Here is an 18,775-nt window from a genome sequence, read left to right on the forward strand (position 1 = left end):
CTATGTTGATAAAAAGAAATGTGATACTGAGAGCTCTAGAAATAGAGAAATGAGGAAAAGGAAAGCAGAAATAAAAGAAAAAATTAAATGCAGAAAATTTGGTTGGATGGCAAAAACTGAGGTATAATCAGAGATAGAATTGGAGGTTGTCCAGTAAGGAAAGGAAGTCAGTGAGAAATGTAAGTAAGTCTTTGTAGTAGGAAATTAAAAGAATATAGTGATCAGGTATAGGAAAACAAATAATCAGGAAGTACAAAACAAGCACCTTTTAAAGGAAGTTTGACAAGTTTATAAATTAATTGTTAGGAATGTGATTTATTATTATGGATTTTTTTATGGAAAATTAGGGCAGTGTCCTGTATTTGGCATTGTAATGCTGACATATTAGGACATTCAATGAAAGTAAAATTCATTGTTTCTTTCCTTTCTTTGTATTTTTGTGGGGTTTTTTTTCTTTAAAGCAGGGGTGTCAAACTGCCGGCCCACGGGCCGAATGCGTCATGCCGAAACCATGCCCACCCCATTGCCGGCAATGGAAAAAAAGTTGTGATATGTCGCGACACGTCAGGTGACGTTGAAAGTTTGACACCCCTGCTTTAAAGCAATTCTGTTGGTTGCCTTTTCTTGTATCTTTATTTTAAAAACATTAAGTTGTTAAACTGCACAAAATTCTGGCAAAAGGGAGACTCCTTCTAGGAAGCGTATCAGATAAGGAGAGAGTGACTGGCATTTCCTTATCTCTGGCATAAGTGGGAAATAGAATGCATGAATAAATATTTGAAGGTCTCCCAGGACACATAAAGAGGTATGTTCATTCCTCCAAACAAAATGACAATGGCTATTCATCATGCACTGCTTTGCCAGACATTTCTCAATGTTGTGCATTGTTGAATACATAGACACATATCCAAACATTTGCAAATTATTATTATACCATTCCTATTTTATTTTCAGCTATAATTCTACATATGATTTCTGAACGGTGAGGCTTGAGCTAGGAACCAGTGATTTTCAGGCCAAAATGTCAGTTACATAATCATACATTTGCTCAGCTATCAGGCTGCCAAGTACTACAGCTAGAGCTGGTTAATTCAAGGGAAGCAATGAATTTAAACTATCAAAGGTACAAATGTTCTCTTATTCGTTGTGGCCAATCATATGTTTGGTACAGCTTCATTGTTATCTGTAGTAAAAATTCTTATCCAGATGAGTCATGTCTGTAAATCTACATCAAAATCAAAACACTAAGTAATGGCCTATCTGCACTTCACATTTAAGCTGCTGCTGAATTGTGCTCATGGCAGCTTAATTTAAATTAATGTATAATTATAAGTTAATTATAAATTAATTTAAGACAATCCTGTTTTTTCTTGACTATCCATAGATCCCAATAGAAAAAAGAACTGGTTTCATCTGAATATTTTTCTTTTAAAATCTTTTTATCAATATGTATATTTTTACTCAAATTTTTCTAACATTTTTACAAGTCCACCATGCAGAATACATTTAGTTTATTTTAATCATATATTTAAGTTTTCTCCTTCAGTATATAATTATAATTTTATTTTTTTTCTGATGGTGCTGTAAGTTTTTTTCAATATAAAAACTAAACAATAAAAAAATGTCTTGGCAATGATGAGGATTGCTGAGAGTTGTATTTGAATGGTAGTTCACCAACCACTCAACTAGACTGATAAATATCCCTTTTTTCTATTACATAAATTCATAGCAAGAAAAAAAATAACAGTGTAGAATTAAAAAAAAACCTTATAGCACATAGAATCATAGGGCTGGAAGGAATCTTGAAGTCTTCTACTCCATCTCTTTGCTCAATTAACCTTACATCATCCTGGTCAAAAGTTTATCCAGTCTAGTTTTGAAAACTTCCCGACATGAAGCACCCACAACTCTGTAGTACACATAACTTATATTGTATAGCATTCCATATTCTTTGTCCAAATACAGCTGTTGAAATTATTGCAATGGTTCTGATTCTCCTGCTTTTAAATTAATTCTTGATCAATACAATGTACAAATCAATTGAGTCAAATAAATTCCCAGGGAGGACCTATTAAAAGAGACCACAAAAGGAGAACAACAGAACACCACTGATTGTCATCTACAATTCACAGCTTAATCCAGCCATAAGCATTATTAATAAACTACTTCCTATCCTGGACAATGAAATGTACTTTTACAGGCACTTTGATGGTAAGTTCTACTACTCCACTTGAAGCATATTCTCACAAAGAGCAACAAGACAATGATAGTAACTAGCTGTGAGAATTGCATTTGCCCAATTTTGGAAAAATGAAAATTTACCACCTGACCAGATTATAATCATGAAAATCTTAGAATGTACAGAAATGGAAAGACTAACTTTAGAGATTAAAGAGAAAGAAGATTCAGTGTATTTTAAACACGGGAAAAATTTTATCGATAGCTAGCATCATGTTAGAGCGAGAAAGGATTGTGAAATTTAATAGCATGAATGATATTTACTGCCTAAGCTTTACTTCTATGATTATTGTTACTGTCAGTGATTATAACTGTTTAGTATTATATTAACTACTGTTATTTAATATTTGTACCTGGACGATAGTCTGTTTGCTAAAGTGTTGAATTCTTTGTGGGGAGCAACCCCACTATTGTATCTACCCTTAACCTTACCCCAAACCTATTCCCCAACCCCATACCATTACCCATACCAATCCTATCCCTTCCCCACCCTTATAAAACCTAATAAAATATTTTTTAAAAAAGACAATGATAGTAACATGGAAAACAGAACCTACAACTTCCCCTCCCCATATTTCTAGCTTGTCTCCTCATTTACACCAACATTACCATCATCTGCCCCAACAGCTTCACACACAAAGCTATAGGTATATTCACATGGTCTTTTAATGTGATATCTGTTATCATTTGCTAGCAATATTTCTTTGGATCCTACATGGGACAAAACAGGGTAGACTTTGTATATAACCATTAATGGACATGAATTTGATATCAAGGACAAAATAGCAGCAGAGCAGCTTAGCCTCCCAGTATATTCCATTATAGATCTCAAAGTCATAGTTTTGGGACAAACAGGTTTTCAAGTACAATTGAGTGGGAGACAGCTGAGCTTACCTCAACAATAGGTTTCAAGCTATCTCAGAGCACAATGGGTTTTTAACACATTAAAATTGTTAATTGATAAGCTATTTGCAATATATCCAGATAAGACCTTCACATGCATAATCACTCTGTCTTGTCCTTCCTTTTCCCCTGCCTCATCCCACTGTATTGAAATCGTACATCACTTAAGCCACTCCCTGCATGTAATGAAGGGAGCTACAGTTCACAAAAGCTTATGCCTTACAATAAAATTTGTTAAACTTGTTAAAAGGGGATACCGGGCTCTTTCTATATGCATCAGTGAGTTTATATTAGTGTTCCTTGTTAATTGATATTTTTCTTGAAAGAGAAAAAAAAGATGTACTGTATTTTTGACCTGCATCAATCTGTTAAGAAATGAATATAGAGTATGACATAACCTGCTTCAGTTCTCCTCAAGAAGCATAATTTTAAAAGTGGTGCGCTAAGAAATATTACTTTAAAAATTGAACAGAAAAGTGGGCAGAAGGCCTATTCTTCATAGTGGCCCCTGACAGAGAAGAAATGTTGCTGTAAGCTAATGGAAAACTCTGCAAATGCGATAAAAAGGATGACAGAAGGCGAATCCACCAGGAAATTTTCATATTTCTTCCAGTGACAAAGAAGAAAACAATTAAACCCATACAGGGGAGCTGTCAAAAAAGTATTTGCTGGATCGTATTGAGAGATATCTTATTACGGGACTACTGAAATATCATTACCACCTAAGGATATTTTGGGGAAAAAATAATAGAAGGAGAATAAAAATAAGAAAGATAGTGGGATGGCAGATGGAAGAGTACTTCAGTAATTACACAGATGGAGGAAAGCAGATCAGACTGCCATATTGAAAGAAGGGGTCAGAAGAATACTATACTGCATAGATGGCCTTCAGTGAATTAGAACTACCTATTAATAAGCTAAGGTAGAAAAGGCTAAGATACAGCATGTGAAAGATAAAATAAGCAAGCACAATGATTGCCCAGAATATAAATCATACTGTTTTCCCATAAACACGAAATAATACCAGAGTTTTAGAATGTTCATTTTTAAATCCTAAACGCATTTATACTATGCTGAACACTTGCACCAACTGATTCTCCAAAACTGAATATTCCGATTTTTCATTCCTCTATTCAGATATACAAGTAATTCTAACTTTAATTTAAAATAAATTATTTAAATTTATCAAATTTTGACTTTCTATTCAAGCACTGCATCGCCTAAGGATCCTAATATTGCAGGTATTTCAGATAGGGACTCTGACCTTACTGTTTAGTTCATATGTGTTTCAATTGTACACACTGCAAAGCAAATATTGTGCATAAATCATATTGAACATACAATCTCTCAAGGTACTTAAAATAAGTATTAAAAATCATCTAATTTAAAGTACTGATCTGATAAATCCAAGTATTCCAATGAAATACCTTATCCACAATGTCAGTTTCTCATGTAACTCAGAATCAAAATGCAATAATTTCCTTATTCATCATGGCTCTTCCCACAAGCTGTCAGCTAAGGCTCAGCAATATTTAAAGAGGTGTAAGTTCTCTTCTCTTGCTAGAGTGCAGGGATAGTGTGATGGGCTGCAGGAAGAACAGACACAACCAGGGCAATGTCTCAGTTTACAGTTGGAATGGAGATGAAGGAAGCATCTCAGAAAGAACCCTGACTAATTCTCTAAAAAGTAAAGGCAAAGTCTGGTTTCAGACTTGCAAGATTCTGTTACTGTAACATTACAATAAAAGTAGCAGTACAGGTTGCCCTCTACTTAGAACAGTTCATTTAATGACCCTCTGAAGTTACAATGCCACTGGAAAAAGTGACTTATGACCATTTTTCACACTTATGATGGTTGCAGCATCCCCATGGTCAACATTCAGACGCTTAACAACTGAATCATGACAGTTGCAGTGCCCCAGGGTCATGTGATCCTCTTTTGCAACCTTTTGGCAAGCAAAGTCAATGGGGAAGCAAGTTCACTTAACAACTATTGCTAACGTAACAACTGCAGTGATTCACTTAACAACTGTGGCAAGAAAAGTCATAAAATGAGGCAAAACTCATTTAACAATTGTCTCTCTTAGCAACAGAAATTTTGGGCTCAATTGCAGTCATAAGTCAAGGACTATCTGTATTCCTGTCTAGACTACCTTGAAGAGGTGACAGATAGACATTCCAACCTGCGTTCCCTTCTGATCTTCAACTTCCAGATCATATTGTCATAAATGTATTTTCTATGCATGCTCAGTAAAAGTTAAAAGAGGAACATTAATTTTTTGCTAGATTTAACAGATATATTCTACACTTAAAAACACCCTACACTCAACCTTCTCTTAACAAAAAGGGGAAAAAATAGCTTTGCATTCTTTGGAACTATCACTGCACCACACTATGCCTCTTGCAGCCAATGGAGGGTCAGGTTTTTGCTTTGTTTATTCATCCATAGCTTTCCCCCCTTAAAAATTGCCTTCCTTGGAATTGTGACATCCTTGGTCTGATGTGGCAACTACAGGGCAAGGACAGAAAACGAGCAGAATGAAGATATGGATAAAAAATAGGATATTTTTCAGGGGATACCAGACTTGGTCAATTTCATTCTTGTCCCTTATGGAATCAAGTTATTGCTTTGAAAAAAGGTGTCAACATTTATTAAATGGAGTCACATCATCCATCTTCCTGTCCATAGAACAAAAAGAATTTATGTAATTCTCAAGATCAGTTGAGAATATATATATTATCTAATGCTGGCCACTTATAAAATTTAAAGACAGCTTTCTCAGCATTTTCAACTACCTGAATTTATCCCCATTGCTCTAAGTGAGACTGAAAGGATTCTGAAGTGGGTCTTCTAAATATCCTGCATTGCCCTCCACATAAGGAATATTCAAATCATCTAGGATAATACTCAACAGATAGATTTAGATACTCACCTAGTATAACCAAACGTATTTGAAAGATACATATCGGCTTCAGGATGGTATATAGAGTTTACTTTCCCTTAAGTTTTCAAATCAAAAAAATATAGGTTACTATGTCTTTGAATTATGACCATAATTGAGCTGGCAATTATAGTTGTAAGTTATGATGGTTGTAAAGCGGAACACCATGTGACCATACCTGTCAGGATTGAACTGCTGGCAATCAGCCACCACAATGTGGTCAACTTACTGGGAGAAGGGGGGGACTGGAATTTCAAAACTGGGTTGCAAGTACATTTTGGGAGAGGTCTATCATAACTTCAAATAGTCACTAAATGTGGTTGTAAGTCAAGGATTAAGTTTATATAGTTTTTTTTCTATTTTTACACAGTATATTTCTTGTTGTTTAGTTATCAGGAGGCATTAAATTACTAGATTTATCCTTATTGGGAATTATCAGACACAGATAGTCAGATGTTATACTTTGGAGTTCAAACCTTTTTCTAAGAATTGAATTCACAGAACTTCACATTTTAGATGATTATATACAGAGATTAGATCTAGGAGCTGTCCAAGTGCTGACCCTCAGCAGCTTCAGGAAGGGATGCCTAGCCCTAGAAGCTCTCAGAATAGGTTTATACTACAGCCCATTTTTGCTTAAGCTCTCACAGCAGAGAGATACAGGTGTTATATTATGTCATGTCCCCATACACAGGGTTTCGCTGCTCTGAGAGTTCATGAACCAATGATCTCACAGTTGCTAAAAAGTGTAGTTTATTGTTCCACACTGCTATTAGCTTTTGTTTGTTCAACCACTGTGACTTTCTCGCTGCTGCTATTGTTGCTTGGGCTCAGATCTGAAATTATGTTATACTAGCATTAGTTATGAAATTGCAGTAAGCTGCAATAGCAGGACTATCTGCACTCTCTATGTACTTGTACATGTAATGCTTAATATAAAGGGAACACAGCTAAATGTAGCTGGTAACATTATTTTTCCTTGAATAAGGACTGTTAGAAAAATATGGATCTTATACGTGTTTGTAAAACAATGTGTTTGCCATTATTTTTCCACACAGAGAGCTGGGGAGTATTGTTTGTTTATCATTTTTGTATAGCTACCCATCAATCACCCAATGATTGTGGCAAATATGTTAAGATCTGTTGGAAAGGCCCATGTTTAAATGCCTCAACTGACACCTTTAAAATCCCCCAAAGAGAACCTTTTGTTAATCAGTTTTAAATTTTAATATTTTAATTATTTTTAAAAACTGTTAGTCACCATGAATACTTGCTTCAGCAAAAAGACAAGGTAAAAATGTATTAAATAAATAAAGTATACTCATAGATTAGAAGGGGTTTTTTTATTCTTTACTGCAGTTTCCCAAAGCAAGAGCCTTGTGTGCTGACACCTAGCATTTTGCTTTTAACTATTTGGAAACAAACAGCATTCACTTAAGCAGAAGTTCTAAAAAGCTAGAATCTCAGCTCAGACTTCTCTATACATTAATTTTTATATTGCAATAATTCCCATATGGAAACTATTAATGTATAATGCAATGGAAACTCACTGATCTATGAAGCTTGGTTAATGTAAAATAGAGGAGCATCATAATATATCTGATAATGGACCACAGAATAAATATCAATTGTTTAGATGTCTGAATTCCAAGTTAACTTATCCAAACACATCATAGAGATGATGAAAATTGTATTAACAGTTACACATGTAATTAATAGAAAAACAAGTTTATTTACATTATGGATGAAAGCAGCATGTAAAAAACAATTGTATTAGTAAAAGCATTTTTAAAATGACAACACTTATACATAGATGCTGGAGATAGTGAAAACTGTTTACATTAAAGAAAGCTGTGTGATTATAGTAATTATTAATAAATTTAAAAGGATATAAAAGAAGTATTTAAATGATTAATTAATAGAGTCAATGTCATGGTTCCGACAGATGAAACTCTTCAAAAGAATTTTGAGGCATTGTTTACCTTAAAGAATCTTTATTTTGAGTAGCATAACATCAGCACTGCATAATCGAAGCCAAAAACTGAATTCCCCTCCCCTGAGCAGATAGTATCAAAGCACAATTCCCTCCTCCAATTAACAGTCATAAATCACATTCCCCAATTAGCTTGAAGCACGGGCCTCCTCTCCAGTTCTCCAGCCCAATTCCTTATCAGCTCTGGTTACAATAACCTTGTTTCTCACGCTAGTTTTAGTGTTGTTGTCTAGCTGGACTCTTGTTCACATCCCCCCTCTCAGCATCATGTAAAAGCAAAAGGTAAAAGATGGCTACATTTCCATCTTTTGTCAATGCAAAAACATCTGATGTTAGCAGCAGGATGAGAGGTAAGAAACTGTGGAACAGAAACCTACAAGGAGCAATTAGCATCTACAATATTAATATGATTCCAGTTTGAGATTTCCAAATAACTCTCTTAATAGTTTTATCCTCCTTACACATCATAAACCTTATTAAGAGAATCCAGGCTAGCCTTAGATAAATGCCTCCAAGATATTTTAGTTATCACCACAGAAATAAATTTGTTACAACTTACTTTGGTCAGTTATAAAATAACTGAACAAAAAGGTGATTAGTTAATAAATACCAAATTCTAGAGTACAGGTAGTCCTTGACTTATAATCATTCATTTAATAACCATTCAAAGTTACCACAGTATTGGAAAAAGTGACTTATGACCAGCTTTCACACTTACGATCACTGCATCCCATAATCAAATTTTGGGCTGTTTTGCAACCAGCATGTATTTACCATCTCAAGGTCCTGGGATTGTCTTTTGCAACCTTCTTAGGGGGCTTCTAACAAGCAAAATCAATGGGGGAAACCAAATTTGCACAATTCACTTAACAATTGTAGTGGTTCACTTAACAATCATGGCAAAAAATGTGTAAAATGGGGCATGATGCACTTAACAACTGTCTTGCGTAGCAATGCAAATTTTGCATTCAGTTGTGGTGGTACAACAAAGACTACCTGTACTAAGTACCATATTTGTGGGGGGGGGACAGATGCCAAGGAACAAGACATGGTTAATAACAGATTTTTTATATATGTTTGAGCATTCTAAAGAAATTTAGTGGCATAGTCTATGCATGTGTATTTAAAAAAATAAGCCCTATTAATCTCACATAGAGAAATAAACAAGTTAAAATCTCATCTCAAATTTATTAATTTTTTTTCCTTTCTCAAAGCTGCTCCTGGTTGAGATTGATAAAGCTGAACTCAAACTTTATAAAGAAAGAAGAAAACATAAACCATTTCTCTATTTTTACTGCAACATCTGTGAGAAATCACACATCCATATCCCTATCTTTTTACAAATCCATAGGGAAAGCAGAAATGAAGAGGACACATTTTTTTTTCGGATCCTAAATGGAAAGAGGGGCTATAATGCAATCACACATGAATGGTGCATACGCAGAAAGTTCAGTCTCCAGCACTGAAAAAAAGGCTGTGAAAAAAAAATCTGGTCTGAAACTTTGGAGAGCTGTTGTCATTCACAGGGACTAGGAATAGGCAATCTGAGGTATTCTATAACTTTTGGGTTACAACTACTGCTTTGGTCATGCTGCCTAAGGGTGACATGGCAACGAAAGTATAAAAGATCTTAAAGGGTACCGGGTTATCTATCCCTGACACAGACATTTCTGAGCATCAGAAATTTCCTGGGCTGAGAGAATAACAATAGCAATAGCCCTTAGACTTATATACCGCTTCACGGTGCTTTACAGCTCTGAGCGGTTTACAGAGTCAGCATATTTCTCCCAACAATCTGGGTCCTCATTTTACCGACTTTGGAAGGATGGAAAGCTGAGTCAACCTTGAGCCGATCAGGATCCAATTGTCGAACTGCTGGCAGGCAGCAGTCAACAGAAGTAGCCTGCAGTACTGCATTCTAGCCACTGCACCACCATGCCTCTTGGTGCTCCCTAAGATGCAAATTGTTGCCATTTACAAATGTTGCTAGTCTCTTTCTGGATAAATTTCTCTTCTTCAAGCTGTGATTGCAATAAATATATTGTAATTTTTTTTTCCAAAATGCAATCTACAACTCTTCTAAACATCTGTTTCAGAATTCCACAGGGAATGCTGTCCTATCCATTCTCTCAGCTGCAGCTGATTTACAATTCTCCACATTTTTACCTTATGAATATCCATACTTTTTTTTCCTTTTCAGTTGTAACACGAAAAGTTCTTATAGAGCTGTCTGTGACATCTTTTGAGTAGTGAGTTTAAAAAAACACTTACCTAAGGTAATTTCCCTAATTCAGTGAAAGGTAATAGATACAACAGATACAAAACTGATGTTCCAAGAATCGATTTTCAGTGCCAACTAGGTGTAGGATTCTGATGAACAAGCTTTTTGCGGTATTTCTATCTGGCATCACTTCCAAGAAATAATGTGTGCATCAGTACAAAAACCTCTAGGAATGCTTATGCTCAAAACATAAGGGAGCTTTGCTTTGGTATCTTTTAACACTTGTGCAGAATACAGGATGTTTCAATAGGAGCTCCTTACTGTTTTATGCTGCAGGAGGTAGTAAAGTCTTATTGCCAAAATTATTTCTTATATGGTAGCAGTCCTCTTTTGCCGAATATTCCAACTGCATGCTGAAAGACTAGCTATAATGTCTCTATGCAATGGGTGACAATGGCAACAAGCTGAAAGAATAGAGGAGCAAGTATGTGTCTTGGATAAATGAGCTCATGGATAAAACTGACCATTTTTATCTCCTTTTGCTGAAGCTTGGATATTTATGGAAGGTCATAACAATTATATTTACAATAGCCTGCCAATTAAGGAATCTATGTATTAGGCATGCTTCAGTCTGAGTCTACCTTCTTCAGCACTTGAAAAGTAAAGCAAATACTTGGTCGTGGATATCATTATTACTCAATCAGAGGTACACAATTGTAAATAAGAAAAGAAGCTGGCAAAAATAAAAACTACAGAAAGACAAGAAACAAAATTTCTTTTTTAAAATGCTAGGTATTTTCTCCCTCCTTGCAAATGAATTAATATTCCCATGTTGGTCTTTTCTATTCCTCCTAAAAGTAAGGGATAAGTAAACTAGAACCAAATGTTAATTTTAGTGATCACCTTGTTCATCTTTGAAAATTTGTTCCAATGCCAATTAAATTTTGAAAATTTAATTGGCATTGGAACAAATTTAGTTTATCAACCATATATACTTCTAGAAGTAAGCAACAAACTGAGAACTAGGACAAAACATTAAATTTAGTGATCACCTTGCTTATCTTTGCAAACTTGCTCCAATACAATAAAAGTTTGAAAATCAAAGAAAGAACCATTTCAATTTACTTTATCAACCTCTTTATTACCTCAAGGAGCATACCTCTTTATTACCTCAAGGAGCACATTTGAGAAAATACATTTTCCTACTGGAAAAATCCACATTTTAAAATGAATGTTCAAAAGGTTACAATAATTTTGGAAATCTCTAATGCTTAGTTGTGCTTGAATGTACGTTTTAAACAGATGCGTCTCACAGCTATTTAGCTTTGAGGAAATATTTGGTCTTAATTGATAAATACTGTAGCACGAGACCACAACCTAGAAATGAATATTTGCTAATTTAGGTAAATTCCATATTAGAGTTTCACTATTATACTTCTTAGAGACCTGTTTTTTGTTATCCCCAAAAGCCAAAATTCCAGAATCCTTTGCAAAACTATACAGGTAGTCCTTGACTTACAACTACAGTACAATTGAGCTCAAACTTTCGCAAAGTGAGACATTTGTTAAGTGAATTTTGCCCCATCTTGTGATCTTTCTTGCCACATCTGTTAAGTGAATCACTGCAGTTAAGTTAGTAAAAACAGTTGTTAAGAGAATCTGGCTTCCTCATTGACTTTGCTTGTCAGGTCACAAAAGGTGATCACATGAACTGTGACACTGCAACCATCATAAAACACATGGCATTTGCCAAAAGCCTGAATTTTGATCACGTGATCACAGGGATGCTTCAACACAAATGTGAAAAATGGTCATAAGTCACTTTTTTTCAAAGCCATTGTAACTTCAAATGGTTACTAAACAAACTGTTGTAAGTCGAGGACTGCTTGTACTGATTAAATGGGGATGATTTCCCCTTCCCATGATTAGGACCAGGCATTTTGCAATTACCAATGGTAGAAAAGGAACCTATAAGCATGCGGTTATCAATAGGTAGAGACTGGGTCCATGAATGGTACTCCTTCTCCTCCGTGCATGCACAGGTCCACAGACTTAAAACATCAGAAAAGGCCTTTTGATGATTCTCTGGCTTCAAAAATAAAGTTAATCCCATCTATTATGAGTCCCACATATTTCAATACAATGTAAGCATGATTAACTTCTTAACTGAGCTTTAATGAGGAAACTGATTTTAAGTAACTAGAATGTCCTATTCAAGCTTCCAGTCAGCAATATTTATAAGTTGCATTTAATGCAGTTAATAGGAATCTTGTGTGCAAAGAAAAAAAATGAGGTCTCAATTCAATTAGTTGGCAAGAACAGTAAATAAATCAATACTGTTTAAGTTTTTTTTACATCTAAGCAAGGCCTGGAATTTAGACACATAAATCTAAAGGGGGAATTATTCTCATTTCTGTCAATAACTCCAAAGGAGGAAAAAAACTTACTAGAATATAGAATCATAGGGTTGGAAAGGACCTAAAAATCTTCTAGTACAATCCTCTGCTCAAAGCAGGAGACCTGATACCACCCCAATCGAATTGTTGTCCAATCTATTTTTGAAAGCTTCCAGTGATAGAGAACCCACAGCTGCAGAAGGAAATCTGTTCCATTGGTTAATTGTTCTCACTGTAAGAAAATTTCTCCTTATATTTAGATCGGAACTCTCTTTAACAAACTTCCACCCATTATTTATTGTCCTACCCTCTGCTTTGGAGAATAAGTCATTCCCTTTTTCTCTGTGACAGTCCCTTCCAGTGCTGGAAGATAATAATCATGTTTCCCTCCTCCCCTCAAAAAAATCCTTATCTTCAATAGGCTAGACATACCTAGCTCCCTCAACCATTTATCATACGATTTAGCGTCCAGATCCTTTATCATCTTTGTTAGTATTTTAAACCAATTGGATATTTTCTTTAGCCCAAGAACTGCCTGGATCTCAAGAATGCACATCACAGGATGTGTGCCAGCATGCTAACAATGGAACTCCCCACACATCTTCCACATGCCCTGCTCAATACAGAATGTTCTTTGTCTTTCCAAGCCAGCTTCACTTGCTAGCAAAGGGGAAACCACACTTACACTTATTAGGAGTCTTGGATTTACCACCAATGTCTCCAGTGGAAGTAAAAATAATTATCAGAAGTTAGGCCTTTCTAAAAAGTTATTTAAAAGACGGACATAGGATGTGGCCATCTTGCTGAATCTATCTAAACAAGTATATGTCTCACGAATGAAGGCAATATGAAGATATTTGTCTTGTCAATGCCTGGTAAGAGATTATCTGAAAACCTCCATGAATATCCTTTGAATTCTATGATGGGGAAAAGGCAGCATACAGAATTAAATTAAATAATACAGCGTCTTGCAACATCCCCAAAACAAGAATACATGAACCTATGATGAACTCCACCAGATACATTGGCAGCTTTGCATATCAGGATAAATTATTATATACTTCTTGGTTTACTGCTTACCATGTTATATGAATCCAGACAATTGTCACATATTCAAATAACTTCATATGCTTTGTATATGCATGAGCCCAATCACTGTTAAGGATCACATCTGCATATTTGATGAAGTGGAATGCAGTCCCAAGATATTTGGTATTAAATTTGTTGTGGCTCCACATTACAGTTGCCAAATTTAGCTACAATTAATTATTATCTTTTTCCTGCTGTCTCATCATCTTATAAATGATATAAAGCTTCAGTCAAGTAAACAAATATCATCTTCCTTGGTAACACAATTTCTATCAAATACTCTTGTTATCACAGTAAAGCTTTTTTTATTGTTTGATTTTCAGCTACATTTAAGACAAACACTTGCAATGCAATCCTTTCAAAGCAAATGGAACAGAACAACATAGTCTGAATTTTTAAATTTTGACTGCTGGGCTTATTACATAGAGATAATTTATCTAATCTTCAAAAACATAGAGTAAAAATACATAATAAAGTAGGTTCCAATTGTACACACCAACAACCTAGAGGATCAGAACAGGGGTTAGAATTTCAGGTGATTTTAAATTTCTGTTAACAGTATCATACATATTTTAAAAAATCTGTAAGATCACAACATCAAATGGCTATTTTTTAAATTCCAGATTGATTAAAAAGATGAAAGGACAGGACTTTCACGTTTTTCCTACGTTCCCCAAACAGGAACGCAAGACCCTTTGCTTTTGAAAAAGACTTTAGTAGTGCAAACAATATTAAGAGACAAGCAATCCATTCCACTTCCTGTCTGTGAAGTATGATGGCTAAATAAGTCTCAATATTACAGTATCAACACTTACTGATTTAAAACAAAAATAAATAATTCTTGAACAACCATTTGCTTTCCATAAACAAGCAACCTGAAGAAGTTATGCCACAGTGTACAGTTCATTTCAGTGCAAAGGTTTACATTTCAGGACTTTCAGAATGAGATTAGCAGCTCTTTCAAGGAAAAATTGGGAATTAGCTACAGTACATGAAAAAAATGCAGACATAACACATGAAAATCAGATAGTAATGCAGAGGAAAGTTATATTTGCAAAATCAGTAAAATATTCATTCTCAATTTCTTCCTGAACTCACCCATCATTTTTAAGAACTGGATTTAAATAAGCATACCATAAAGGCCTCATTAAAAAAATCCAATCAAGTTTTATCTTTATTTCAGTTCAACAAAAATAAAATATAAAATTTTACTATGTTTGTTCACATTCACTCTTTGACATTTCTTTCTTCTACCCATTTGCTGTAATCTCAGGCAGTATTTATGTTTTAGGTCTCTTGGAATAAAGAAGCTAGAATGCTTTTATTGATAGTATATAAATCTTATTTACTGGCTAACAAGGATTGGTGAAAGTGACTCACACGATGAAAGCATCCGTATGTGTTTTTTTCAGGGGGAGAGGGAAGTAAAATTATAAACATCACATCCTACTTTTATAGGAGAAAAATGGCAAGGAATTCCATGAGAATGTAGAAGAGTATGAGGTAGCAAAAGTGAGTGCCCGTTGTGCTTCCTTACCTTGGCTGCTGGAATCAGGTAAGACAGAGTAACGCTAAGATGGGTCACATGAAGTTATCCTGGGTGCAGCTCTCTAGATCTTGCAGAAGTTAAGATACAGAGGGTTTTCTTTTCTTCTTCTCTATTCCTCATTTGGGCAGCTTGGCTATACATTGAAGTCTTAATTTATACTTCTATTTATATCACTACAGAGAAGCATTAGTCAGATTTTCAACTTAACCCATCACATGGGCAAAGGAAGCTATTGCCAATCCTGACCCAGATCACAGAAGGAAAGCTCTCTAAAAGGATTCTAATCAAAACTTTTGTGAGGCTTCTGGCTTGATGTGCCATCATTAATTTAATATCAAAGACAAAACCTATTCCCGGGAGATCTCTCCTCCCCACCAAAAAAAAAAGTTCATAATCTATAGGGGACCTGCACCAGACTGTCCTCTATAATAAAAGCTGTTTTAGTTATGCCTTTAACTTGAATGTAGGGGATGTATTGAGTCAGTCATCTTTCTTTCCAGGATTATATAACATAGCAAGCATAAACTGTAATAAAGTTTTGAATACAGTTTGTTCAAAACAGTGAATATGATATAAGAGTCACTCTTTGCATCTGGGCTTTCGACAATTAACAAAGAAACTTTGCAGGTTTCTCAGTTATTGAAACTGGGACCTGTCCTGCCTTATTGCCTTAGTGACATTAATAACGAGGAACCACTCATTCAATCTATTTGTCAAAGCATTTCAGGAAAGGATAGGATGGGAAATATGAGAGGAGATGAATGAAGAGTAAGGATAAGGGAAATTAAAACCGTAGATAAGGTTTTGTACTGTGGTAGAAAGCATCAGGAAAAGAGAGTAGATTCCTTTAGGAACTGAACATATTAAGATTTGAAATTATGCTTATAAAATCAGTGTTAAGGGAAAATTGCCTTGCATTATAGAGAAAGAGTCCTTTTCAGAGGGAAAAGGTTCATTTAGTAAGAAGTACCGTATTTTCTGGCGTATAAGATGACTTTCTAAAGCATGCAAATCGTCTCCGAAGTCGGGGGTCATCTTATACGCTGAGTCGTCTTATACGCCGGAAAATACGGTATTACACTCATGATGGCTGCAGTTTGTTCAGTGTCTACATAAGGAATAAACATCAATTTTTCCTTTTGAAAACAATGTAAGTAAGCTTTGAAAAGAAGATTTTCAACTAAAATTAAAATGCAAATGAACAAAAGAATAGCTTATAATGAGTTATTTAAAAATATGATAGGAAGGAAGGAAGGAAGGAAGGAAAAAGAAAAAAAAGCTTGCAAACTTTGGCACTTGATTCTGCAGGCTATCATGCATTCTCTCACACTATGCACTTAGAATAGTTTGGCTTTTTTGGAGGGGGGGGAATACTGGCAAGTTGTTAAACAAAAAAGAAGGCACATCTGTACAAAACAAAAGATGAGTTGCTCTTCTCATGCTGAGTTTTCTCTATATTTGATTGCTTCCCAAAGGTTCCTCCAGCTCATTTATTATAAGCAAGTGAAGGAGTGGTTATCGTAAGACTATCGGTACTAGTTCTTCCAGATCTCTGATCCATATAACTACTAAGCATCATGCGCAATTCATATATAATCTACTCTGCATAGTCTTTAATTTAGCAAGCTAACAGTAAAAAGGAGGGAAACATGGCAAAGCACTTTCAAACACAGATGTCTGAGAGGCAAAGATCTCCTAGCGGAAGAGATGGGATGAGAGTCACTTAGTTCAAGTACAGTACAGTCACGTTGGATTGGGTGTCTCCACAAAAGCTGTCCAAAACCTTTCCAGTTCCTACCACAATGGTTCTACAAGGCAAAATCCAGAGTCAACTCTCATTTTAAGGCCAAAAAGACTTCTTCGGCAACATTAGTGGGAGCAGAGTTAAGACGCAGCATATTTTTAAACCCAGGCTCAGAAGGAGGCTGCTTTGTATAGTTACTTCTACCCTGAATGAGAACCTTTGCTAACTGACATGGCTCTCCTCTCTACTGAATTCCATTTTGTCATTAAAAGATACTGTTTTCTGGAGAGACAGTAGCACGGTAAGAATAATCACCTACCTGAAGAACCAGTCACACAAAATGCATTCATTCAAGCCTCCGACACCAGAGACTTACAATTAACTGCACTTATAATTCAACTTGTGCATCGGAACCGTATCAATTTATGAAATGCTTGTTTGAAGTCTTCATTGGACATAGTGTAGATGATCGGGTTGATCAGAGAGTTAAGATATCCCAGCCACGTGAAAAAGTCAAAGATGGCCATGTGGAACCAGCAAGCATCTTTACAAATAGGCAACACTAAACTAATGATAAAGAAGGGTAGCCAACAGACAATGAAGGCTCCTAAAATAACCCCTAAAGTCTTGGTTGCTTTCCGCTCTCTGGCAGCCATCAGCTTCTTTTTTTCCAGAAAAGCATCTGATACCTTCACTTTGACCTGGTTCGTATATACAGGAGACCCCATTTCACTGGATGCTTCTGAGACCTTGCAATTTATAGAAGTGACAGAGGATGTTGACCCTGGGGAATCTGTTATTAAGTGAGCCCGAGTTAATCTTTTGCCGGTGTTCTTTGGCGTCTGTTTCAAAATCCGAGATCTGGCCTCCACATAGATCCTTCCATAAAGGATAATCAGCAGCAAGGTAGGAAAATAGAAAGCCCCCACTGTGGAATAGATGGTATATAAGATGTGATCTGAATTCACCATACAGTTAGACATCTCTTCAGCTTTAGACTGCTGCCAGAAGAAAGGAGGGATGGAGATGGAGATAGAGAAGACCCACACCAGGGCGATCATGCCTGCTGCTCTCTTGGGAGTCCTTTTACTAGAATACTCAACTGCATCTGTGATGGCCCAGTATCTGTCCAGGGCAATCACACATAAATGGAGGATGGAAGCAGTGCAACAAGTGATGTCTGAAGACAGCCAAATGTCACACACAATCTGGCCCAGGGTCCATTTCCCAGTCACAGTGTACATGGTGCTGATAGGCATGACCAGGAGGGATACCAGAAGGTCAGTGACTGCCAAAGAAGCTATGAGATAATTGGCCGGGGTGTGGAGCTTACGACTCTGGTAGACGGTGGCAATGACAAAACCATTGGACAATATTGTGGCCAAGGTGATGAGAGCCAAGATGATGGTGAGAACAACCTTCCAGGAGAACGGGGTGCCATCTTGGTAGATGGAGCTTTCTTCAGGACTGCAATTCCTGGCCTGGTCAGAGTCATTGGCGTGGAAGGCGTTTAGGCCTGTGGTGGCTTGGCAGAGCCTAGCTTGATCCATGCCTACCAAGTTGGCGGGAACTTGGGCTAGGGGGGGTGGCGCCTCCAGGCTCAGCAATCCGAGGAGGGCAGCGCCATCTCCTCGCGCCACGCCTGAAGAGAATCCCGCCCGTGGAATGAGGGCCCGCGAGCCGCCTCGGTGGCGGGGACT

The 18,775-nt window shown here is 36.2% G+C and overlaps 1 protein-coding gene across 2 annotated transcripts in view; it reads right to left on the reverse strand.

The window, feature by feature from the left end:
- The window catches only part of HTR1B (5-hydroxytryptamine receptor 1B), a 65,537-nt gene extending 46,887 nt beyond the window's left edge, over positions 1-18,650 (reverse strand). For both annotated transcript variants that reach the window (XM_039367095.1, XM_039367096.1), the window contains exon 1: positions 15,320-18,650. In XM_039367095.1, coding sequence (XP_039223029.1) covers positions 17,471-18,625 — 1,155 coding nt within the window. In that variant the 5' untranslated portion in view covers positions 18,626-18,650 and the 3' untranslated portion in view covers positions 15,320-17,470. The remainder of the gene's footprint in view (positions 1-15,319) is intronic.
- Between the last annotated feature and the right edge of the window lie 125 nt (positions 18,651-18,775).

Source organism: Crotalus tigris, unplaced genomic scaffold (genome assembly GCF_016545835.1).
Source record: "Crotalus tigris isolate CLP2741 ecotype Arizona unplaced genomic scaffold, ASM1654583v1 scf7180000020550.821452, whole genome shotgun sequence".
Classification (NCBI taxonomy): Eukaryota; Metazoa; Chordata; class Lepidosauria; order Squamata; family Viperidae; genus Crotalus; species Crotalus tigris.